General features: G+C 29.9%; 1 protein-coding gene across 1 annotated transcript in view; it reads left to right on the forward strand.

The window, feature by feature from the left end:
* LOC113511894 (protein qui-1) overlaps positions 1–26,644 on the forward strand; it is a 146,445-nt gene that overhangs the window by 112,875 nt on the left and 6,926 nt on the right. The window contains exons 13-27 of the mRNA XM_052894470.1: positions 996–1,142; positions 3,823–3,941; positions 9,180–9,358; positions 12,849–12,972; positions 13,447–13,558; positions 14,044–14,322; positions 19,444–19,615; positions 20,156–20,274; positions 20,752–21,012; positions 21,968–22,138; positions 22,504–22,695; positions 23,690–23,888; positions 24,173–24,310; positions 25,734–25,820; positions 26,207–26,351. Of these exons, the coding sequence (XP_052750430.1) occupies positions 996–1,142; positions 3,823–3,941; positions 9,180–9,358; positions 12,849–12,972; positions 13,447–13,558; positions 14,044–14,322; positions 19,444–19,615; positions 20,156–20,274; positions 20,752–21,012; positions 21,968–22,138; positions 22,504–22,695; positions 23,690–23,888; positions 24,173–24,310; positions 25,734–25,820; positions 26,207–26,351 (2,444 nt within the window). The remainder of the gene's footprint in view (positions 1–995; positions 1,143–3,822; positions 3,942–9,179; positions 9,359–12,848; positions 12,973–13,446; positions 13,559–14,043; positions 14,323–19,443; positions 19,616–20,155; positions 20,275–20,751; positions 21,013–21,967; positions 22,139–22,503; positions 22,696–23,689; positions 23,889–24,172; positions 24,311–25,733; positions 25,821–26,206; positions 26,352–26,644) is intronic.

Below are 26,644 nucleotides of genomic sequence, written 5' to 3' on the forward strand. Positions count from 1 at the left end.
CAATACCTTCACTAATCCTGAGCTGATTTTAATAATTGTTTTAGCTTCATGTTGGTTTCATATTCATTTTTTGGCAATTAATCTATTTTTTTTTATCTACGTATCAAAACCCTGCTGGTCGTGTGTAGACACGACCTTTTACCTAAATTGTCTTTTACCTAAATCTTCTTTTGTCTAAATTAAAATATTTTATTTTATTCTTACCCTCTTTTTGATCCAAAATCCAAAAGATTTTTATGTCTCTTAGGAACATAACTAATATAATTTACGTAAATTTATAATAACTTTTTTGCAGAGTAAATAGGAATAATTAATATGTACCGATAACTTTTAATAAAAAGCATTAAATCATTTTGTGTTGGTGTTGTAAGTAGTTTACTAGTCATTTGTATTTGTTTTACCCTAACGTTAACGACGTCAAGTTCCTGTCGATATGAACAATGTACTGTCACAAGATGATAGATCGTAACTATTACAGTAGGTATGTTGGTACTAAATGGATACATAGATTCATATATTTATATTATTATTATACTTAATAATTGTCAATATAATAATAATCGCAAATAAGTATATATCAATATAAACTTATTTGCACGAAAGAAATAAACAAGTAAAATATAATTAGTATTTCACAAAGATTTAGGAATAATGGAATTTATTATTTTTATGTTTTTTTTTTATATTTAATATAAATATTATGTAAAAAAATTCGTGTATATTTTAAAAAGGAGACTGTCTTATTTGAACAAATTTCACCGTAATAGTAATAGTCGTTTTTAATAAAAAATAATTTGAGTTTTAATAATATCTACCATAATTTATGAGAATAAAAAACAACTAAATGACTATTTTTTAAAAAAAATCTAAACTCTACCCAATCAGAGCAAATATGTCATACAAAATACACATAAAAATATCAAAACCGAATTAAGAATCTCGTCATAATATAATGCATCCTAATTCCATAACACAAATTTTGTTACTACACACAGGTTCAAACAGTCACGATATCGTATCTGCGATGCATTTTGGAGCATGTGCGGTGTTACATCCTGGACCGTGACGTGGAGTTGGTATACGGCGCAGTGAGGAAAGCGAGCGATATACTCACCAGGGATCCCATGCAGCTTGGTGCTCAGGTATTTATAATAATAATTATTAATAATAACACAATAACATATTATAAGTATTAATAATAACCTAATTTTAAATAATGTAACATAAAATTAACTAGGAGAGCATTAAGTCCGCCTTTTGTATCAAAAATTTTTTGCAATATGGTCAATAACGAATTAATAAATAAAAAATAAGTAAATAATAGCCTTCCTAAAAAAAAATTGGAAAAAAGACCAATATTCTTCGATCAATAGATCACGTAGTATGCTTATGTCAACAAATTCATGAGTGGGGAAGAGGAGACGAAAAACGTCAGTTTCTTTCAAATCATATTATTAAGAACTTCTATAAGCTAGTCTGCCATTAATTATTTATTTATTTGATACTCTATCTGTAATCTATTCCTGCCCTGCAAACGCTAAATCGCCGTAATTGCATCTTTTTTTTTAAATTATATTTTTTAAGAATTCGTGATCAATAAAAGCAAAGAAACAAATGAATTTATTCATCTCCACGAACTTCAGAAAACTCTGAAACTAATTATCATAATGCGGTAAAATACTACTCGAAGCCTCTTATTCTCAGAAAATTTTATTTCACTTTAAAAGTGAAATTGTGTCATTTTATTTCTTTTGCAGTGGTTTGTAAATCACATTGGTAGGCTTCCTAATTATATAAGATAGCCAAATCGATTAATTAAGTTTATGTGAAGAATGATGTCATTTATAGAATTTAACTTCAGGTAATACTGTAAAACTTATTCATATGTTGTTAGGTTGAATTTTGAGTCAATAAGTATTTTAATAAAATGTTAACCAATATTGACCTTAACAATCGGAGTTCTGATGACCCGTCCGATCAACACAATACCAAATTTTGACAAGCGTTTATTTAATCTCGCCATAGTTAGAGTAGTTGCTTTGTTCAAAAGTTTCAAGTAACTTTTGGATCAGTTTTTGATATTAGAATTTACTGAAATGTACTTCAAATACCTATTGATTTACTTTAGATACCTATACATCTTATAATAATGTTTTTTGAACAGCTCTGATGGTGGAGTCGAAAATGTACTTCAAATACCTATTGATTTACTTTAGATACCTATACATCTTATAATAATGTTTTTTGAACAGCTCTGATGGTGGAGTCGAAACGTGATCACATTGATTACACATCAAATTAGAAGTTAATGAGTCCTTTAGTCTCAAGCCATGACAATTTATTTGATAGATAGTACTCGTAATCAGGTTCTGATAATGAATGCTTATTCAATATGAAAATAATTAAGGCAAAAAGTCTTTATAAAATCTTATTTTCGAACGATATAATGTGCTTAATTTCTTGTATTATACTGTCAAAAAATGCACAATTTACAAAATAAGTAGACTGACATATTTTAAAATCATTTGTTATGATATATAAGGCTTGAAACGAAATTTTGTTATACGAAATCATTCTCCGTAAAATCCAATTTCTCATAAAACCAACTTAAGTCTCAATATCAATCAATAAGACTTTCGATGTCAGCAAACGCTATAAAGTCTTTAACGGGTTTCAATAGGCTTTTGTTCGACGAAAATTTCAGGAACTGATAAAATTAGGGTTGATATACGCTTATTTACAGTTTTCTGCAATAATATTCATCTATTTCTAAAAATATAATATATATATTAAACTCAGAAGAATTATTTGATCCAGTGAATTTGCACAATTATTTTGCGTGGAATTCGATTTCTCGTAGGCGTAATAGAGATCCTGTAGTAATTTCGGGAAGTCTTTTCTTTATGTTCATTCATGTTTGTTATATTAACAAGTTCTATGCAAAATTTCAACTTTCACAATCAGTCAATTTTTCATTATGTAAGTTTGGAGAATTAGCTACAAATTTTTGATCTCGGTTGAACATGTTTAAATAAAGCACACTACGTCAATTATCAACAGGTAATTTCAAACAATCAGTAGAGTACTAGATTTGATCACATAAAAAATCTATTTACAGGCACATAAAGTAAACAACTCGCCTTTGCCCTTTACGCTTTAAATGACCAACATTACGCCTCTACGTTTCATATGGAGATAGAGCCTATGCTTATTACTTACAATATATTATAGCGACAGCAGTGCTTATTTCAAATCTAAATATACTAGCGACCCGCCCCGGCTTCGCACAGGTTTGTTTATGTTTTACCAGAGGTAGAATTTGTACAAAAGTTGTTTGCTTGAGCACCTCTGTCCCATTCATGTTTCTACTGTAAAGTAGTTGTGTTTGCATGGCTGTGTTTCAGTTTAAAGGGTGAGATATTACAGTGAATCTACAGAGTACATAGGAATAACACCTGAGTCCTCAGGAATGCAATTTATTTTAAACCATTCAGGCAGCGCACGCCATTTTATAAAATTTTTGCCGACTTTAATTACATTTGACATTAATTATTGAAAATACGTATTTACCAAAATAAAAAATAGCTTATAGCACTCTAGGATAATATATCTATATCTATACTAACAGCATTCAGAACGCGTTCATTTGTCAAATTAGTATGGAACACACAAATTTTTTTGTTATTCAAGCTTCTTTGGATGAAATGATTACTTTCACTGCTAAGACATCCTATACAATTAATAATGATTTTCATTTTACTCTGCTATTTGTTATAAAGTTCATACAATTTTCATAGTATTTTTATTTTTTAAATTGTCCAGATCATAGCTTGGCTGAGGCCTGCAGTGGCGCGGCGTGGCGTGCTCGCCACTTTGGTCACATCTGCTATGGCCTGGTGCGATGGTTACGACAAACCGCTGCTTGTACCTTTAAATGGATGGTAAGTAGACTGATATTTACGAGTATAAACATATAGAAAAATCACTAGACAATTTCAGCGCATATAAGATATTTAAGAAAAAAATATGTTAGAAATCTTAGTAATAGTGTACTTAATAAGCTAAATCAATTATTTTTGTCTGTTTGCATCATTTAAAAACAGCTGAACCAAAATAAATGCTAGTTTCACAGTTGTATTTCTAAAGGTAGAATTTAAAATCTGTATATTTTACTTGATATGATTTATCTAGAAATGGTCTCTTCTATTGATTTTCATACATTTAATTCTATTTTTTTTTAATATATAATATTTTTTAAACATGAAGCATGCTGTGGTTGTCTTTAAATGTAAGAACAATGTAAGCCATAATCAACTAGTGTAGTGTATCGAAATGTTTCGCTGTATCTTATGTTGGTAATCCTAAATAAATAAATACATTCAAAAACAACACGTATAAAGTCAATTTATGTGAAATAAAATAAAAATACACGCACAACTGTAATCGTTAATGAGGGAATCAGAAATATTTTGGTTGTTATAGTGATAAGCATCTAATTTAACGTTTTGGTTGTCACCGTAATAAATCTAACATTCAAAATGTCAACATTTCGCGGAACATATTAGAATTCAACGTAACAGAGAACTGATATGTATCGAGCTAAATGTCAGATATTTATATTAATTACTAAATAACACCACCAAGGTGAATTTCTGATGATGTCATGTACTCTATTTCTATCCTGCAATTACTTTAAGCAGTCCAATTTTAGTATAATAGAATGTTTTCCTTTTTGTTAATCCCGTCATTATTTCTGTGTACATTCTTTTTAATACATAGTTTTTTCATATGCCTAAAATATATTGTTCATATTCATCTTTTCTTTAGTATTTTATTATTTAATGAATTATTTTATATAAATATATTTTTATCTTTTATTACCTAACACCTACATTAATAATAATTTATGACGCACCTGCTTGCAGACTAGTTATTGTATTTTTTCTCCCAAAACAGAGAAAGGATCAATTATTTCTAGCTTTAAATAAAAAGCGAAAAATATATCTATCTTGACAATTTAATAGGTTCAATAAAGTCTTAAATAAACAAATGTTGTATGAAAATCCTTTAATATTTAACTTTTTTTATATTTCTTAATATCTATAAAAAAAACGCTGTTTAAAGATAATGCAATGTATAGCAATCTAAATCTTTTTAAATTAAAATTCTTATAATACATCGTTTATAAACAAACTATGAAGTGTCAAAATTTAATATAAACAAATAAAATCTCAAAATTAATTATTGAAATAATTATATTGACTTATGATTCATTCTTCGTATATCTTTAAATAGACGAGACCTTTGTATGATGAAAGGATGATCCTCAATCTTTCATGTCCTCTGTCTAAAGTTAATTCGATTATTTACAAGCTCAGTAACCCAGTTTATACTGGTAATGAATACTAAAATCGGATCGATATTATAAATTATACTCCCCTCACATGAAATCCTTTAACACATTCTCTTATACATACAATACTTGACTAAACTTTATAAACACTTCTCATCGTACAACATCTGCCCCTCGCAAGTCTAAACGAACAGCCAAATTGATCAATTAGCGCGCACGAGGTGAACAAATGCCAAGTTCAAATAGGGATCAATACTACTAATCCTGTTGTTCAATTTTATTCAATTTGCCGACCTTACAAGCACTTGGGGAAAAGCAACTTTGGCCGCACCTGCTCTAGTGTAAATACCAAGGGTATTTAATACTTTAACTAATTACGAACGTGAATTGGGAAATGGGAAAAGTCCATAAATCGATCTATTATAATTAAGGTCTCTCAATTCCGTAAAGTATTTGAGATACATTTTAATTAATTAATTGCTTTTTATTAATTGATTAATGTAATAGTAATCATTATTAATGATAGTGAATAAGTACATGTATCTACTAGAAGTAAAACCCTCCAAATGGGAAACACCATATGTTTAGCAGTGGACAGTTAATGTCCAATATTATGATGAAGATGATAATGACCTACTAGAGACGTATAGGGGGAAGGGATTGTTAGTAATAAGGAGGGATTAACGGTCCCGTTGCAGGCAATATACCTAATCAGAACGATTTCACACAATTCGCGCCCAAAACTATTGTGATTAAATCTAGTATATATCGATAGCTTAGGTGGGAAAATCATTCCATTATGTCTCTCGAAAAAAAGTCTAGACTATATACGTCCATATACAATTTTTTTTTATTACGATATAAAGATTTCAATCCTTAGACCTAACGCCTATGCTTTATTAACGTATTTCACTATTTCAGGCCTTCATACCGTATAGGTATAATCTAAGCGTATAACAAATAGAATATTCTAGCAATCTTTGTGGTTCAGCTCATTGTAGCTGCGTCTAGTACAGCCGACCCAAAATAATTCTATAAAACATGTATACTCGAAGGTAATAAAATCGATTTTCTTATACCTTTGCACGCCGTGAAATTTTTCTTTTTACTTGACTTTCTAGTCTTTTGTTAACTAATAAATATATAAATATTGATCAGCGACTGAATTCGTTCGTATGACCGAGATGTATGTTTATTGACTGGGATAAAAAGTCTCCGTCTTACTTCATCTCAAATAATACGTGTTACCCAATTTTATAATGATAGACTAAATCCTTCGTACACCACGAATTCACAAACAGATATTGTTACGGATTTTATGAATGTAAAGAAAGGAATATACCTACACGCTGAGAAGTACCTAAATCCTTAGTGTGAAACGCTACTTAAAACATATTATTATTATTAATTTAAACGTTAACTTGTCACTGCTGGATATGAGCTTTTCCCATAAGGGGAGCTTTGCCAGTAGTTGCCACGCTTGGCAAGCAGGTTGGCAACCGCAGCTAGACTTTTAGAGATGTTTTAATAGGTACGCTGCTGCCCATCTTTTACCCTCTCTAAGTCGCCTTTTACGGCATCCACGGGAAAATAGGGGTATCCCATTTTAAGCCGGGGCACACACGGAAACGTTATTTAAAACAAAATCAATGTAAATTAGCTATTTTGTCCTACCAGGATCGAGTGTTCTAAATTATATAACTATTACTTTTACCCACGACTGCTTCTGCGTGTCTGGTATATAGTCATTAACTAGGATAAGAATAGCACATGACCTTCTCCAGCTCATAATACAGCGTATATCCCAAATTTCATAACATAATTAAAAAACAGTAAGGACATTTTATAGTTGTCTAGATAATAGAGTACCAGTCCTGATTTAAAAAATAGGCATGCATTCTGCCATAAACATGAATAAAGTTATACCTAACATTTCGATAAAAAAAAATCTGAACCAATAAACAACCTTTACCCAAATAAAGTACGAGTATCCAATTCCACGCCGAGTGAAAATAATACCTAAATAAAGAGTCACGTGCCATAGATAAAACATACCGCGTATCGGCAACCGCAAATAATCCGTTAACGTTTCCAGGGATTCGGTAGGATTTCGTGTTAATTAAGCAACTAATCATTGTGTTTATCTGTCCCATTAACTTCCTCGTGATATCTAGCCGGGATGAATGTTATAGGGAAGCGTTCGAGCGAAACAGGAAAGTAGGTATACAACGCTACACGGTCCAGTGCGCAAATCGATCTGGCTTCTTTAATGTCTTCTATGCAGCCGAACACAAAAGATAATATTCTTTTATTGTTACACCTGGAACGTACACTTTAAATTTAAAGCGATTTACAATATACATTATTTAAACTCTACATTTTGTTTAGATATTAAGAATTTGTGTCTATTATTATGTGTGATACCGGAAAAAACATACAGACAAACAGACAGATAGAACAAAATTAAAAAAAAATGTTTTATTGTCACCATTGTCTGTCTTATTATTACCCCTTATTTTTATTAAATACTAGCTGATCCCGCGATTTCGTACCACCTATCTTTCTAAAATATTTTTTATTTTTATTTTTTACATGAATCTTTCCTATATTTTAATAATTATTCCGCTGTTCAGAGCGAAGACAAATTCAACAAATCATAAATCACCAAAATTTGTATTATTATAAATGGTACAAATATCCTGACTTTATTTTATTTATATACATATAATAAGCTACTATAGTAGTAAGTCTATATATAATCCGTAAGAATAAATATAGAATGTGACTTATTTATTGCCTTATGTGTATCGAAAACAAACAATAAGGAAATATATACCTAATATTCAATAAAAACTAAATGATTGCTGACGACTGAAATGTTTTAAAGAAATGCCTTTCATCGCAAATGAAATAGCACCTTCAATATTTGACCTTAATATACTTATATAAATCTCATATCGTTGTTCATTCACGTTAATCTCCGAAACTGCTCAATCTATTCTGATAAAGTTTTATAAATCTGTATTGTCTGCTTTAATTTGAGAAATAGGATAGTTTTAATCCCAGTAAGAAAATATGAACCATGAATGCTTTCTTGCGTTGGTTGTATCTGGCCAACTACCTAGCGTGTGTTAATAAAAAAAAAAAAAATTTTTCCTGCATATACTTCAGTCTGCTTTCGATACCTTATATAGTTATATGTAGTCTAATACAAAACATATTACAAACAAAAAGGGGAAACACTTTCATAATCCTAAAGAAAACTAAACGATTGAGGATGTCTGAAATGTATAAATATATTTTCATCGCAAATCGATGGTGTTTCTCTTAATATATATGCAGTTAAATACAAATGTAAACAAACAATGAGGAAATGGTTTACTAAATCCATCCAAAGAATGTTTATATTCTCTCTTTATACACTTTTAATGAGACATACTTATGGCGATTTATTAATTTTAAGTTTAAAACTTTTCAGAATCAAACATATTCTAAAATCGATCTTTACATCAATAAATTAATGTTTTACTTGTAGTAAAGTTGACTGCCTATTGTCTCTGACTATTAGAATTTCATACAAAAACACACACCGTTTTTGTATAAGATGTCCCATAGACTAAGGATAGTACACGCTTTCTACAATGTATCCGTGTACACATAAATAGAAACATGTACAAGCAAAAATATTAGTGACGCGATATGTTCCTTTTTCAAACGGTGGAAACGAAGTCAACTCAGCTCGCTAGACAAGCAGGGAATAGTCATACTGTAATTAATAATTACCTTAATCTGTGGTACAATTTAAAAACACTAACATGTTGAACAGGCTTCAACCACCGATAGCATCAACAGTCCGCGTGGTGTCCGTGGGTGGCTCAACCCCAGGAGCGGGCGCCAAGCTACTGCAACTTGCTCCTTCTGGTCAGCACCTAGTGCTAGCACCGTCTGCTGGTGATCCACAACTATGGCACGTTATGTCTAACTCGAGGGTGCATACTTTTAAAGGTGAGTTAATATATATAATGTTTTAAATTGCAATATGTATTAGATAAAGTAAAATCTTGCAAGCTCAATTAGAACCAACTGAGAGGAATTGATTTCTTTAAAATTTTGTTTTAAAAGTTAGCTCTGATGTCAATTCAATATGCAATACTTAATATTGTAATATTTTTAAAATTACAGTTAGTGTATAGGTTTTTCGTCAACCAAGTTAATATGGATATAAAGTAACAGAGCTTTAAAAGTAGATAACGAGAAAATAAAAAATATAATTTTTTAATGGTCCAGCCACAAAATGGTGGATTACATTATAAAAACTTAATTTTACAATTGTTTCTAAACCAACATGTTTATTTATCCATTTACCAAGTATTCGTCATATTGGTAGTTAAACGTAGATGGGTGTTGTATTATGTCTAAATACATGTATAACGAGAAATTAACGAACTCACTGAGTTTTGCCATTTCTGACTATTATTTCGACTTCTTCCGAAAGTCTTGTTCAGGGTGCGTTCGGCACTATGCATCACAACACTCGGACTACGGGCCGCAACTCGCCTATGCAAATGCCCCTAACACAGCATAGCATAGGTGTAATATTATATTTACACCTATGCTATCCATGTTGTCTGTAAGAGATTGCTTTAAGCGATAAGGTCGCCTTCTGTATATACATTCTGTATAAATACTCCTTGTATACATCTCTATTGTGCGCAATAAAGAATTTATTATGTATATATGTATTTTTGTATGTATTTATATATAAGTGTACATATATATAATACTTGTCTACGTATGTTTAGTTCTATATCTCCTGTTATTAATTCTCAAAACCCAAACGTTATCTGAAAAAGATTGCTTAGCAATAAGGCCACCGTTTGTATTATACTATACCTATTTAATGTCTATTAATAATTCAATAAATATTGGTGCCATAAAATTTTTCAAGTAAAAGTAAAATAGAAAAATAAATAAGTACAGTAAAGTATTTCGATACATTATATATTTTTTGTTAAAAAGTTGACGGACATAAGGCAAGCTTAACTCTATAAGACTTTTCTTACAACAAACCTCGAAGCAACATAAGTTTACTATTTCTAGCGGCGCTGCACGTGCGCAAACCGTAAACTTATGTCCCTTGGATAACTTCGGAAAATCCCTCTTAGAACTCACTTATATTTTATAAAAAAAAACAACAAAAGCAATTGTGTATAGTATAAATCGTGTATAGCTTAAAAGTTTAAGTTTTGTATCTTCAAAAATCTTATAAATCAGAAGCAAAATAAGATAGAAGAAAAAAAAACAACAAACTACTGAACAGAATATTTATATTTCAATAGTTAAGTAAAATATATTGTCACATAAATATCCTTTAAGAAAGCTTTTCTGTATTTACCAACCCTTAAATTTTGAGATATTTTATTCTTCACATTACAAAACTACCATAATTATATGTTTGTGTGTATAATACTTACTTAGATAATTAAATTTTAATAGTACTTTTGAATTATTAATTATATAAGTTCTCAAGACCACTCTATTCGTCTATTATGTTTTAACATCCTAAAAACTAGATCTAAAGCTCAAGTTAAAGTTGGTTTACAGATAGCCCTATGGTGTCAAAAATTTTACACGAACAAAGATTTTTACGACAAAATTATTATCTTAAGGTTACCTTGTGAGGCTTTTATCTTCAATTTTTCTTAGCTTTATTCATTTTCCGTGGCAAAGGTCAACTTCACCCTTGTTTCCGGTTAACTAAGTAAACGAAACATTAGTGGCACAAGGGTTAATCCTTGTAGCAACGCGACATATTATAGCCTCACGAAATATACGAGCGTTAACTTAACTATACGTAAAGCTAAGATAGATACGAGTATATCTGTAATACGACCTACGACTTATATTATACTTATATTAATATTATATATTTCACTAATATACGTCAATAAACTACACTTTTAACATACAATACCGGAATTATTTTTATTAACTTACTATATATATATATATATTATAACTTGGAACAGCAAACATCCTTGAATATCACAGGATACATTCTGATAACTATAGTACCTGTCATAGACGTTATGCCTCAGTACCATAATCAAATACTTATATATCACACCCTTCATTTAAAATCTATAAATTTATCATAGTATATATGTATAAATACCTAAAAAATATAGAACCACCTCTTTCTTTTATTCAATCAGTTGAATAAAAATTTATCAAATCAGATAACATTAAATAGATAATATGTCATTTAAAGAAAGAATTAAGAACCTCCATTTCTGAAAATCGCTTAAAACTGTTAACAAGTTCTGAATAAATATTCGAATCAAAAAAGTTTTGCCAGATACAAATGGAAAATAAAATGAACGAATTAAAAACATTGCAATTTTGCTGCTGAATGTTTCTGAATACCAGATACTCGTATGATTAACGTCAGATATCGGTTTTTGTGAAATTGGTTTGCTCTTATAACATACATGCCGCTGGCTGTAATTTGTTTATATAGGTAATATTATAGATTGATTGATAAGATCTATTTTGAAATAAGTATATTATATATGTTGTTTAGATTATATAGGTAGTGTGTCTCCATAGAAATGCTTCGAGAAAAACGGGTCAACTTTTTCATACAATTTTGTGTGATAAATAGTTATGAGTAATTCCTTTATAACTTCTATATTTATTTTGTCTTATAATTACTGCTTCTTTTTCATTTTCTTCTTTTTTATTTTATTTATTAAATAATACGTCAAGCTACGTTTTATGCGTAAGTATATAGAATACTGATAATAAAACGAGTCCGCTAATTTGATAATTAGCTAACAAAAAGTTGACGCGTTTTTGAGGCTCGATGCTCTATCTATATAATTTAAGATATATTGGTTTCCTTGTTTATTTACACAAATTAATTTTACTAGCTATTTCACCTTCATAGCCATAATATATTGATTAACCAGGAAAAAAGTAGTCTATATATATCTCTATCTCAAATGTTTAGTTCAACGGCTTCACGAAGTTTGGCAAACTCATAGTATTTGGGATGGAAATATGACATTAGGCTACTTTTTATTCTGGCCAAACAACGTATGCCGGTCACGCAGACGAAGCGGCGTGTAAATACTAGCATTTTAATTTTAGATTTATTTTTGTAGTACTAACTCGTATTTACAAATCGATTTTTATATTCTAAAGTATTCAGGTGTTTCTATCAAATATTTGTCGTCAAAAATTAAGTACCTATATTATAAAACAATCATCATTAACTTTAAATTAAAAAAAAATATACATATATTAAAAACAAACAATTATTTTCAAACTTTTTCTCTTTGTGCAACGACCGATTAAATGTTTTAAAACTCGAATTTAGATACCTTTTATTTCCCCTCAAATCGATATAAACCTGATTGGTAAAGTTAGCCCATTCAATAGAATTAAATTTACGAGGGGCTGTGTAATAAAATCCAATTTTATGATTGTCCAGGCCATTCCGGGAGGATACTGTGCATGTGCGTGACCAGGGAGTCACAGTATCTCCTTACTGGTTCCGAAGATACCACTGTTATCGTATGGGATCTTCACACTTTGGCAGTTAAAACGAAAATACTGTAAGTGTATTGATTGGATTATCTCAATAACTACAATTTATCGTCAGTTTTATGCTTTGACTTTTGTTTTCTTATTTTTTCTTTACTTATACTATTCGTAAAAGAATAGCAAAGAGATTGAAGCCCATACTGCCTAATCTAACTTGAAATTTCCTTTATAGTAGCAAGGTATTAAATCTTGTTACGTTTTTGAATATGTATTAAAATTTAACAAAGCCGATAATTTAAATTTTCATGTAGTCTCGTAGATATTTGAGTTAATATATGCATAATAGTTACATATATAGTAAATAAATATGTTATTCTCATATGAATCATCATCATCATCATCATATCAGCCTTTAACTATCTACTTTTGAACATAGCCTTCTATTACTCTCTTTCTTTGGCTTTTTTTACGACCTTTTATTACTCTTATTACGATTGCAATTTTATAATATTTATAAAATGACCCATTTTATATGTTTTACATAGGGAACATATTGCGCCAGTATTGTGCGTGGCTGCAATAGTCAAAAGATCATTAGTCATCAGCGGTGGAGAAGATTCCGCTGTTATTGTAACATCTTTAGTGGACGGTGTTTTGGTAAGTCATAATTAAAATATGTACACATAATTAGTAACTCATTTATTCACTTTTGGCTAATAAACCAAACAAACATGAACCTTTTAACTTTTATGTTTGGAATAAAGATAGGTTTTTTTTTTCTATTTGACTAAAATTAAAATACCGCCTTCAATTGTAACATAATTTGTATGTAATAAACAAGGAATTAAAGTCTTCTTTATTAGTTTATAATTGGGGATAATATCCATAATTTGCACAAAAAGATCAAGTCGAATTGAAAAACTCTTTTATAAAATACATTGAAGAATTTTTTCTTCGATAAAAACCATAGTGAAAATATAAGAAAATAACATACTTAAATTTAGTACCTAAACAAAATGATTTCAGTTTAAATAAATTAGTAGGGAAATAAGACTATAGATATTTATTTAAAACTTACCAGCCAGTATTAACAATTAGCGTTAAATTATTCATAACATTAAATAATTGAAACAAAATCACAGGTGACAAAATTAGATCATCACCGTGGGCCGGTAACAGCTGTAAAAGTGATACAAGATGGCGAAATACTAGTAACAGGATCACAAGACGGTACGGTTTGCACATGGAACGTGGAAAATTTCACGTTACTCAGTACCGTGACAGCGGGCGTTCCGATACACGCAATGGAAGTAACAGACGATAACGTGTTTCTCGTCACGCTGCAAGGCGAGAACGAGTTGCATTTGAGAACGTTTATAACCGGCACATATTTGCACGTTTTGAAGAGACATAAAGCTAAGGTAAGTTTAATAATATAATCCGTTATTTTTATTAAAGTCTTGAATTACTATCTTTGAGCTTGACGGAATAGTAGTATGCTCTTGAAACGTGAAAAATTTCACAATAGCGGTCGTTCCTATTGCACAATGTAAGTCATAGACAATACCGTATTCGTCGTCACGCTGCAAGAGGAAAGCTATTCTCATTTGAGAATGTTTAAACCTGCCACCTATTTATACGGTTTGAATAAATATAAAGCTAAGATCAATAATAAATTTTATTATTTTTATCAAAATGTTTATAAAAAAAAAACACTATATTTAAGCTTAATGAATCGAATACTGTATGTACAAGAGCGCAAAGCTGCAGACAAACTGCAATGCAGTTTCGCGGCACTAAGAATATGTATTGTCTATGTAACTGTTTACTTGAAATAAATAAATAAATAAATCCACTTAGAACATGGAAAATATTACGTCCCTCACTACTGTAACAACCGGCGTTCGGATACAAGCAATGTAAGCTACAGATGATAACGTCTTCCTTGTCACGCTCCAAAAAGAGAACGTGTTGCATTGGAGCACGTTTATAACTATTATATTTTATATTAAAGTTTACGTTACATCATATTTAGGTCTTAATTATAAACATAGATTATAATTATACCTATATGATATGTCTAGTATATAGGTAAGTAGATACCTAAATAAAATATACGATAGTATGATAGTTTAAAATAAAAAATTCAGCACCTAACCTGAATATCAGCTTTCTACCATATAAATGTGAACGTTTGTTAATATATCAAATATTTAAAATGCTTGTTACTTATCTACGTATTAGACACCTGAACGAATTTCAATAATAAACAATTAAACCAAACCCCAATTTAACAGTATTATTCTAATTTATTAATTCATGAGGGCAAAATCGCAAGTTATTAGTACTAAATAGTTAATAAATTATCATCATTTCAAACGTTAACTGTCCACTGCTGAACATAAGCTTTCCCCATGAGGGGAGTTTTGCCAGTAGTTGCCACGCTTGGCAGGCGGCTTAGCAACCGCAAAAAAGATTTTTAAAAATGTTTTAAGAGGAATGCTGCTGCCCATTCCTCTACCGTTAAGTTCCCTTAGTCGCCTCTTAAGACACCCATGGGAAAGGAAGGGGTGGCCTATTCTATGCCAGGACCACACTGCGACTTAATAAATACTCGTGCCTAAATGATATGTGCATATTCAGTAATTACATTCGGGTAATTCAGAAAATGGCAATTCGCAAATTTCTACCAAATACGACAATATAATTTGCTCTATCAACATTATCACTTAAATAAACATTATTATAATGTATTCTATCGCTACTGCCGAATCAGTTCGATACTAACGAGTAATGAAATATCTGTAATTTACCCAAAAGCATATTTCTGTAAACTTATATTATTTCGAAATTACCTTATTTACGTAATTACGGAATTACACTAGTTTACGATAATGGTATTCTATACCAGTATATAAGTATATTCTAGTCTGTACTATATATTATGTTACTATACTTGTTAGGTTTATTTATATTGTAAATAACCTAATTAATTTTCACAAAAAAAAAGAACTGCATCCCGCAGTTACTTGCCTAAATCTGGATCCTTATTATAAGTACTAGTTTATGTCTATTTGTAGATATATCAATCTTTATACAAATATGTCTCTCTTTTAAAGGATGATTAAATAACAAATGTACAAAAATCTTTAATAATCTTTAACATTTGTAATATAAGTAATAGACTTATACTGCATAATAAGTAACAACATAATTCAGTAAGCAATTTATTAAAATTATTTAATTAACACCTGTCGTAAATTAAAAGTTCTATGAACATAAATTTTTTTATTTAAAAAGTTGAGAAATTCATAATTATTACTTCACTTAGAATATTTATTCATATTAAATAATTACTACATAATTAACTATATATTATAATTAATGTTGATTTTAAAAATAAGAATATTCTAAAATTATAAACAAGAAAATTTTAACGTATAATTAATGATTTTTAGTAATTAAATAAAGCTTTTAAAGCTACATGATAAATGATGGTTCTTTGTTAGCTGCTGAGCACGAAATAGCATCAAAGTTTTCTAATGAACGTCGTTTGAATGTTCAGATAAAAATGTTTTAATTAGAGATAATGGAAAATAGAGATGTAACAGAGCTTTTTTCGAATTAATAGCTGTTGAACTTATCGAGCTTTATATAGCTGAATGCTTATTATGATAAACTAATAACATTTCATTATAATGTTAATTTGCCGTGTGATCCCGGAAATCGAATAGGTCACCCTTTTCTTTCCCATTGGTATCGTAAGAGATGACTAAAAGAACTTAATGGTCGAGGGATCAGCAGCAGACTCCCTCTTAAAATATCTCTAAAAGCCTAACTACAATTGTCAACCTGCCAAGTATGGCAGGTTGACAATTGTAGTCTCCCCTCATGGGGAAGGCTTATGTGCAGCAATAGATAACAACTGATACTACTAATATACTAATGAAATCATACTGTTAATTTATAAAGTTACATTTAAATTCGCCTGCGTACACATCACTATCACAGAACACGAATAGTTCTGTGATATCAAGAATTTCAAGATTACTCATTCGTTATATATGAAGAGCTCTAACGTGACTTGCTGGATGAAATGAGATGCTATTGGTGATATTACTTATTCACTTCTATTTATTATATAATACGTTATAATGATAATTAAAAAAACACACATAAATCTTAATTAATATTGACATTTTTACTCTTAACAACCGAGACGAACTAATACCATTCGCAATGTCGGCGTATAATTAATTAATTTACTATTTATTTATACCTTTACACACATGAAAATATGTCTACAGAGCGGACTTAATACCTGATAGTATTCTTCTTTACCAGTCAATAGTTACGCTAAACAGAGAGACGGTGCATTGTTCTAACAAAATTAATTTATAAATGAAATAAATATTTTGTTATATAATTAGTTTATCTTATTATATATTTTATCTTAGTTAATTAAAAATAACCGCAACTAATCCGTTCATATAATGTGACGTCAGTGAATATTCAAAGTTTGATTATAAAACGTTCCCATCAATATTAGATAACCTGATAAGGAAATCGAATAGAGAGAAAATCTATTGCTGAAATTTGTAATTAAGTAGTACTAGTCTCAACCACTCTCCGAAGCCTTTGGGATTAAAGAGATAGTAACGTACGTGAGAGATAGTGACGAAACTGAACGTTAATGTCTCTTACTAATCCTACTCTATCACTGGTTTTAATTTAGACGGTTTGATATAGGTACACATTGCATGCGACTTACTTTTATACATAGTTTCGTTAACTATGCGACTCTACTACTTCCGCGACTTTGTCTGTTATTTTTCATTATATTCGCGATATTCATTATCATTATCTTATAGAATCCATTATTATAAAGTCTTATGTCCTTTTTAGACTTATCTTCGTACCAAATTTAATAATCAAAATCCATTTCTTATGAACAATAAATTTTCAGATATCTTCACAAACTTTTACATTATATTTTACCAGGTAGTCAAAATGTAAATTAAGATAAAGCAGGTTTATAAATATTGAAAATCGTAAATTTTATATAATTTATAATCAAGTTACAAAGTGAGGCCTAAAATGAAATAATTTTAACTTTGGAGATACAAAATCCCTTTCTCGAGATGCTTTCCTGCTACATCGAATTCTTGTATAAGTTTAATCTTTCTTCTTCATAAATTATATACATGTTTCAAATATAATAAAAAAAAAAAAACATTAGTTATACTGGTTCAACCTTAGGCATACACTATACCATTTCAAAACAATATATTGCTTCGATAGTTTAATAAAATCAATTAGTTTGCTACCAATAGTATATCAATGAATTGGCATTATCTAATATAACTTTGTCCAAAACTTTTTCATCGAACCTTTTTGTTAGGTTACTTCGAAATCACGTTAATCTTATATCTCGCTGATTTGTAATTATATCTCATATCATCACACTTGTATCTAACGTTGAGGAAAAATATTATTTTTCCGTCAAAATCTATTGAATACTTACTTGAAACTTATTTGAAACATAGGAAATGTGACTGAAAAGATGTAGCTTCTCGACCCTTTCGGCGAGGTAATTGGGGATCGGTAAATTGCTTTGGCTCTTATTTATACGATACTAGAAGAAATAAATTACAGCCGATTTCCAGTAAGTGCTTGAAGACCTCGCCTTTTCTCATTCCATTTATCGGAAACTGTGCTAACTGCCGCTGTCAGAAGACGTGAGAGTGAAATAACGTTTTTAGTTTTGAAAGTTGTTTGAACATGATGGTAAAGTTTTCTAATACATCCTCTGTGATAAATTTCAAAGAAACTATGTTGTGAAGGCTTTTTAATGTAGTTTTATAACTTGTTGTTGTTGTCTTTTAGTTACATTTTCGGTGGATTCCTTTTGCTTATGCTCCGTGTTACAACTACCTAGTATCTTTTATATAATAATATTAATAAAAATATTTATATAAGAGAGTTATTATACCCTTGAAAATATTTTAAAAATTACTGAAATAAAAAAAAATACTTGTCTGTTAACTACTACTTGTCTGTTAAATTTTAATAGTTATTAATGTAATAATTTCATTTGTGTAAATTTTACAAAAGCAACGAACTTTAGTTAAGAAATTTGTGTTCTTACTAAAAGTAGCCTTAAATTATAGTCATTCATATAAGGCCATATGATTATATCAAATTCACATGAAGTTGTTTTTGTTCTTTTTTATATATTCTAGCGATTCGGCCTGGCTACATATGGGTAAATAGAATTTTCGAAAATAATATGTAGCCTATGTTACTCGCTGATAGTGTAGCTTTCTACGGATAATTTTTTTAAACCGATTAAATAGTTTAAGTTTATCCATTATAAACAAACATTCAAATCTATACTCTTAGTATAGATTATATATATATATATATATATATATATATATATATATAGTTAAAAGCTGGTATGATGATGATATAGTGGTAGTAATTTATTATTTATGTAATATCCACTTTTGCTATAAAATAAATTACTATATATTTGTTAGGTGAAATGTTTCTGCGTGGCTCACGACTCATCCCGGGCGGCGGTTGGCTGCGCTGACCAGCGAATCTACGTGTACGGTTTGCATGATGGACAGCTACTACGCACTTTGGCGGCTGCTCACGATCTCGCCGCGTTAGCTGTTGCTGATAGAGACCACTTCCTATTAGCTGCTGGTAATGTTTCATAATTTGTATTTATTATATAGTTGTTACTTTCAATAACATTTTATATTATTAAAGGTTAGAATTAAAAGATATACCAAACGGAAGCCCTACTAGTAAGTACATATTTATGGAACAAAATTATTTTCCCAGCGGCTCTTGAGGTTTTATAATAAATACGTAGATCCAATAATCGCTTGGTTTATAAAATTTACATTACTCTAATAAATAAACATTAAAAGTATAGTAACAGAAAAAAATTTAACCTAAACATTTAAAAGGTTACGAAATTCTTGATTTTACAGTATTCAAATATCTTTACAAATTTTCGCGTTAATAATTTTACTACGTCTTTTTTAGAAGAATTTATTCAGTATTTCAGATATTTAAGATAGAAAAGATATAGATATAGTATCTTTTCTATCTAGTCCCTATAAGTACTTTTTGCTGTAATGTGTAAAAAAGCTGTAGTTAGTAAAAATTCAATCATAAAATTTTATATAAATTACAAAAGCAATGATGAGAATAAAAACGTGTTCAATTGGATTTTAGGTGGCAATCGGGTAACGATTTATTCATTCCACACTGAAGACAACTTAACAAACTTCAGGCCGACGAAACAAATAAAAAGGCGGCAAACGAAATCTACAACGAATATTACACTATTACAGGTAATTTTCTATCGTTATTTTGTCACAATACAATAACATATAATTTCTATTATTATAAGCTACTAAAATACTGTTTTAACATGGCGTTTCAATATAATAACAACACTTATCTATTGTAAAATTGTTAACTTCTACTTTGCTTGTCAAAATTCAGAAATAATTGATATTGATATTAATGTAAATAAAAATGAACCGCAATTTTTTTTAAATATTCTTTGAAATCCAAGTAAAATTATTATGATGACAATTTTTTTTTAAATTTTGTGAAGTAAAGGAAAAGTTCCCATTTTCCGCCACACAAACGTTTCAAAATAATATTAATGTCACACGCATAGCTCTTAACAAGACAACGTCTTGTAATCGGTTAATTCAAAATAGTAATTTGAATTCACAAGTAATTCAGAAGTTATTAGTTTTATTCAAAGCGTTCTCTTAAATTATAACATGTTAGGAAACTATGTAAAATTTTCTATACAGGCAGAACAAAGCGAATTAATACCAATAAGTTGTTTGGAAGTATCTCGCGATGGCCAGCTAGCTGCTAGTGGGTGTGCCCGAGGATTAGTCCGAGTGTGGCAGCTCTCAACCCATAGACTACAGACTACACTCAATGGCCACTTAGGACACATAACATGTGTTACCTTCTCACCAAATAACCTACTAGTACTGAGTGGTTCAGAGGACAGGAAGGTGGTGGTATGGCAACTCGCTGATAACTCGCCCTCGTTAACTTACAAGGTAATTATTTTTTTGAAATCATTTTAGAGAAGTGTAAGTAGACAACTGTAACGTAAGTGTAAAGTACCGTTCACAACATGAACATTATTCAAAATAGCGGACAATAAGTGAAAATTAATTAAAAGCGTTATATATTTAGACTCGTAACATTTTATATAAATTATGTCTTCCGTATAGAATTATATCCATATAAATTATTAATTATATATAATTATCTTTAACAAAATTAAATCATTAAAATCTCTACTTACCATTAAAAGATTTATTTTTCAATTAAAGATATATTTAATTTTCTAAAACTTAAATATATCTTCACTTCTGTAACATAGAATCCCTATTAATATTTATTATAAAGTCTAATGTTTATGCTTCAAAGTAGTGTTAGATTTTTTTTAATAATGTCGAAGATATGGTACTTTTAAAACAACATCAACTGAAAAAGAAATCATACGCGCACGGTACAATATTTGGCCAACACTTTATAGAGCTTAAAAACACCCTATCAAATTATCATATTTTAGACAACTTTTCAAATAAAGAGTTAAAACAGATACCAAATTATACAGGATTACTTCAGTTATACTATCTCTTTAAATATTGTTCAATTCATTAAGTTTTAGAATAATTCGTAAAAAACTGTTTTTATGTTTTACTTTTGAACCCTTAAAATACCCCTTTAGCCTCACTTTCCGAGGTGAACCTTTTTTACCAAGTCATCTTAACTTAATGAATGACTATACTAGTTTCAAGTTTGTAGCAATTTTTTCTACTTTTATTTTTCCTGTGCTATTACTTAGAACTGCAAACAAGACAAACCTAATGAAAAGTGGTAACCGTCGTCTATAGACACCATAGACATCACACTTTGATGTCTACAGCCCCCTTCATAAATTGCCATTCCTGAGGAATATCACAAGTTATATCTCCATAGCTTGTAATTTTTTTTTATATATAGGGCCACTCAGCCGCCCTACAGTCCCTCTTAATGATGTCGGACGGTCGACGCGCCATGTCCGGCGATCGCGCCCGTAACGTGCACGTATGGCTCGTGGACTCTGGCATAGTACTGCATTCCACTACCGGACCTAGCGCCAGTTTAGACATTACGCTGAATATGAAGTACTCCGTAAGTTTATTTTATACACTCCATTTGATAAAAAAAGTTAATTTAATTAAGTTAAGTTAATTTTTAAGTTTTTTTATTAGAAAGAAATTCAAATTGTGTAAAATACAAAGATTCAAAAATTCCTTTACCTATTCCTGGTGGCTTTTCAAATAGTCAAGTTGGAATGAAAATAAAAATCACCTTTCATAAATAAAAAAAACTGTCTTTACATTTTATGTCTGTTTCATGCATGCCATTTCGACTTGATTTCATTTCGATTGCATCATAAGTCACCATATTAACTCACTCTTTGTGCATAAAAAAAATTAGTATTAATTTTTTTGTAAAGATTGTTACAAGTTGTTCTAATTTCAAAATAATTGCAGGTGCTATCAGATGGTGACAACTCAGTCCGTATTTGGACTCTGACAGGCGACAGTGGAGAAGAAAAACGCTCCGTCTCCCACGCGGAGAGGATCACCTGCTTCGCCCTCACAGCTGACTCACAACACGTTGTCACCGGATCTATGGACATGTCACTCAAGGTCTGGAAACTGGACGGTGGCAAGCTATCACAGGTTTGTTGATTTTTTGGTGCTATTTCTATTTGGCAGATAGCATCGTGACCTTTGTGATGTCATCAAGCTGCTTGAATTAGGAATAAAGTAAACTGTAAACGGTAATAGCAATGAAACCGATAAATCAACCACAGGCGACTATTTTCTAAATATTTGTAGGAAACTAATTGTAAATGTACCAGTATTACATTTACGTACGTACGTACGTAGTCTTGCTACAAATATCCTTAAAGCCATTGAAAATTTATTACCATACACAGTCTCAGTCACACTGAACTACGGTTCAGAGATACCAAGATCAAATTCTAATCTAAAACTCTAAATTTTCAAATTCATGTTTAATTCATTTACAAAATTATTTTTGCTTCCAACTGCGTCATAGACTTTGGTGTAAATTAAACATGGTCTAGAAATTTATCACTAGAAGCTCCTCATATGAGTTCAGAGACAATGTTCAGAATTCATTATAATCACAAACTGTACATGACTGACTGGTCGTAACAATATCTGCAAACAGCAATTTAGACTATTGCTGCCAGTGGTGTTATTTCTATTGTCTGCAATCTGTTGCCAAAGTCAAAATAGAACCGTTAGGCTAGATTCACACTATAGTGTCATCACGTACAATGTATCTACTCCATAGAATTAATATAAAGTACTACGTTCTAAGGACTATTCATACTATCTGTAACAATTCAATTTCAGTCATTAGCAATCTCGAAGTGTTTCTATTTGATATTTTACCAAATCGAAATGTGACTGCGAACGAGACGTAATAGCATGGCTCTAGCCTTACTGTATTTTTAATTTTAATCGCATATTGCATTACTATTACATTCATTATGTTTTTGTTATATCAACTAATTATATCCTTGTATATTAAATATACAACCATTAAATATTTTACAAAATTAATATCATCTATGGATAACACTAGATTTTTTGTGTCCTCTTAGGTTTCTTCTAAAACACTTCATTTTCTTCCTCATGAAAGGTTCTCGTCGGACATTCTGATATAGTAACGTGCGTAGCAGTCTCCATCACGAATAAAACTCAAGTGGTGTCAGGTTCATGGGACTGCAATCTCATAGTTTGGGACATCAACACAGGATCCGATCTCCATCTGCTCTCCGGTCATTTGGGCAAAGTCACGTGCGTTAAAGTGACCGGAGACGGTACTATAGCTGTATCCGGTAAGTGAACTTGAAAATTTCTAGTTAAGCAATACGTTTCCACAATTTATAACCTCTTAATAAAATTAGTAACAATTCGAAAGATAAATCAGTATATATTGAACATCAGTAGAGCGTATTATAATAAAACTAAATATTAGATTGTTTACATTTATATTGAAATAGAATCTTGTGAAATAAAAATCTTTCTCTAATTTCATTGTATCAATTCATTTTCCATCTATAATTTAAAATTAATTAAATATTGTATTAATTAAATTTTAATTGCCATTGTTTCTAACAAGGTGCGGAAGATAAAACGCTTATTATATGGGAGACGAAACGAGGGCTGGCATTGACATCCCTAGCATTACACGTACCCATACTGGGTTTCCAGATCACAAGTGATTGCGCCCGTATTGTCGTACATCTTTTGGATAGAGGTATGTTGTATAATTGTCTTGATTCAAATGCTATTTTAAGTACAGTATTAAATGTTGAAAGAAATATTAAAATAAACCAGTTACTTACTTTGCCAACTCGAAAGCTGAATTATGTATTACAAAATGGAAACGCAAAGAGCTAGAGAGAAATAATTAGCTATAGGTATAATTGTTTTTCAGAAGATAAAATATATGAAAATACGGTTTGTATAATCAACTTATTAGTAAGCAGACAAAATGTCTCTAAATAATCACGTATATTCTCGAATTAATACTACTAAGAGCCTATAGTAAGTCATAAATTATCATCGCCTATAAATCTCTGCTTTCCTAGTACTCATGAAGAATAAATAACTCATTGTCGATAGATGCTTATGAATATGGAATATTTGCTTGGGAGATATATCTTCAATATTAATTTAATTAATCTATTGGAATGATTTATAAATAATACTCATAGCTGAAATCGATAGGTCTACAACATAAAATTTGACTTTACAAGTGAAGAGTGTCTTATACAAGGTTACAATTCGAAGCTCCTTCGCGTAGCGAATTTTGAATTTTTCCTTGCAATTTAATAATTTTCTTGCAGTAAAACTAATCTACATTTTGAATCAAGCCCTTAATTATTCAGACACCATATTACATCAATATCTGAATGGTAATTTTTACATAATATGTGCACAAAATTAATCTAATTACGGTCTTATAAAACTACTATGAAACTAACGTCGGCAATAAAAGTACCTGATGTTGGTAAAGGACGCAATTTCTAGTAAATAACTTAAAATTTAATTTAAAATACTAAAAAAAGGTTATTCTAAATTCATTCTACATTGTATAAAAATTTTTGATTCAATTAATTTATTTATTACAAAATTATCTTAAATAATAATAAATATCTCAAATCATGTTTTGCAGTTTTGTAATTTAATTACCTGTTTATACATGAAGTCACAAAAAATATTAAATATTATAACAATTAAACAAAAACATTGCAAAAAAATTAATATGTCATATTTATATCACGTACTTATTTTCTCTTTTTAATATTCCTTCGTCGAATAATTATATTTATTTAATAACGAGTTACGTAGACTATTTTTAAATCAATATTTATATTTAACTTTCTAATGTAATCGGGTAAATGATTGTATATTTTTACAGCCATGCACAAATAATAATAAAATCAAACGATCTGCTGGTAGAAATATAAATTACAAGTGTATATTCCTAACTGTAATAACTATCCAACAACTCTTCATTGTCTTAATAAAAAAAATATTCGAAGTGCTCAAGCTTCTGTATGATTTACGTTGTATCACTTCTATGATTTATGAAGAATCTCACACAATAGTACATTCGTTCTTTAATTATCGTTTACGCCCAGTAATATCCAAAACCTAATTTATGATTGTTACAGGATGCCTACCAATTATTTGTCTACACAATACTCCAGCTACGTACGTCAAAATTCCAACTTACGCTGCACCTACTAAAGATGCAGACGGTACGTTTACATATTATTTAGTAAACACTTTTTACAAGCTTTTATTTAACTTACAATATATGTTAGATTGTTTAAGTCAAATCTTAAGATTTTGCTAAAATTGTACATGCCTTTAATTTTGCTGACAATACAATATATAACACTGTCAAAATGTCCGCTACTATAAGATGGCGAATTACATTATAAGTAATTGTTTTTAAACAAACTTATTTGTACAATAAATTACAATTCGCTGTTGATATAATTACTCTTTTAATTATTATATTTGTAATAACAAACAAACTACTATATATTACTAATTATAAACTTTATGAATTAAATAATTTTCAAATTTAGAATAACACCGTAGGCCTTAGTTCTAAACTGATTTTTTTTTCTATTATTAGAATTACGACCATTGGCTCCAAAGAGACCGATGAGGAGGCTCCTCAAGAAGGAAGTGTCGTTGGATACATACACGTGGCAGAAGAAATATGGTCACCTAACGTCTGCCGCTATGATGGCGCAAGTCGACGAACGTTTGAAGAGAAGGTATGTCCTGAATGTTGCTCTGAATTTATTTAAGTTAATTTGAATTTATATAAGAACTATAACTCCTTTTAACGTATCAGTGACTTACTTATTCACATAAATTGATATTTAACGGATTTCAAAGACAATGAAGTTCCCATTATCGATTGTGTGCATGTTACTAACTAAAGAACTTCATGAGTAATGAAGTTCTTAAATAAATTAAATTAAATAATTGAAAGAAGTGTCCAGCAATTCTATTATATATTCTATTTATAATCCTAAAATTTTTAATATTTTTATAAATGTCAAAC

Source organism: Galleria mellonella, unplaced genomic scaffold (genome assembly GCF_026898425.1).
Source record: "Galleria mellonella isolate WM207_F2 unplaced genomic scaffold, CSIRO_AGI_GalMel_v1 utg213, whole genome shotgun sequence".
Taxonomy (NCBI): Eukaryota; Metazoa; Arthropoda; class Insecta; order Lepidoptera; family Pyralidae; genus Galleria; species Galleria mellonella.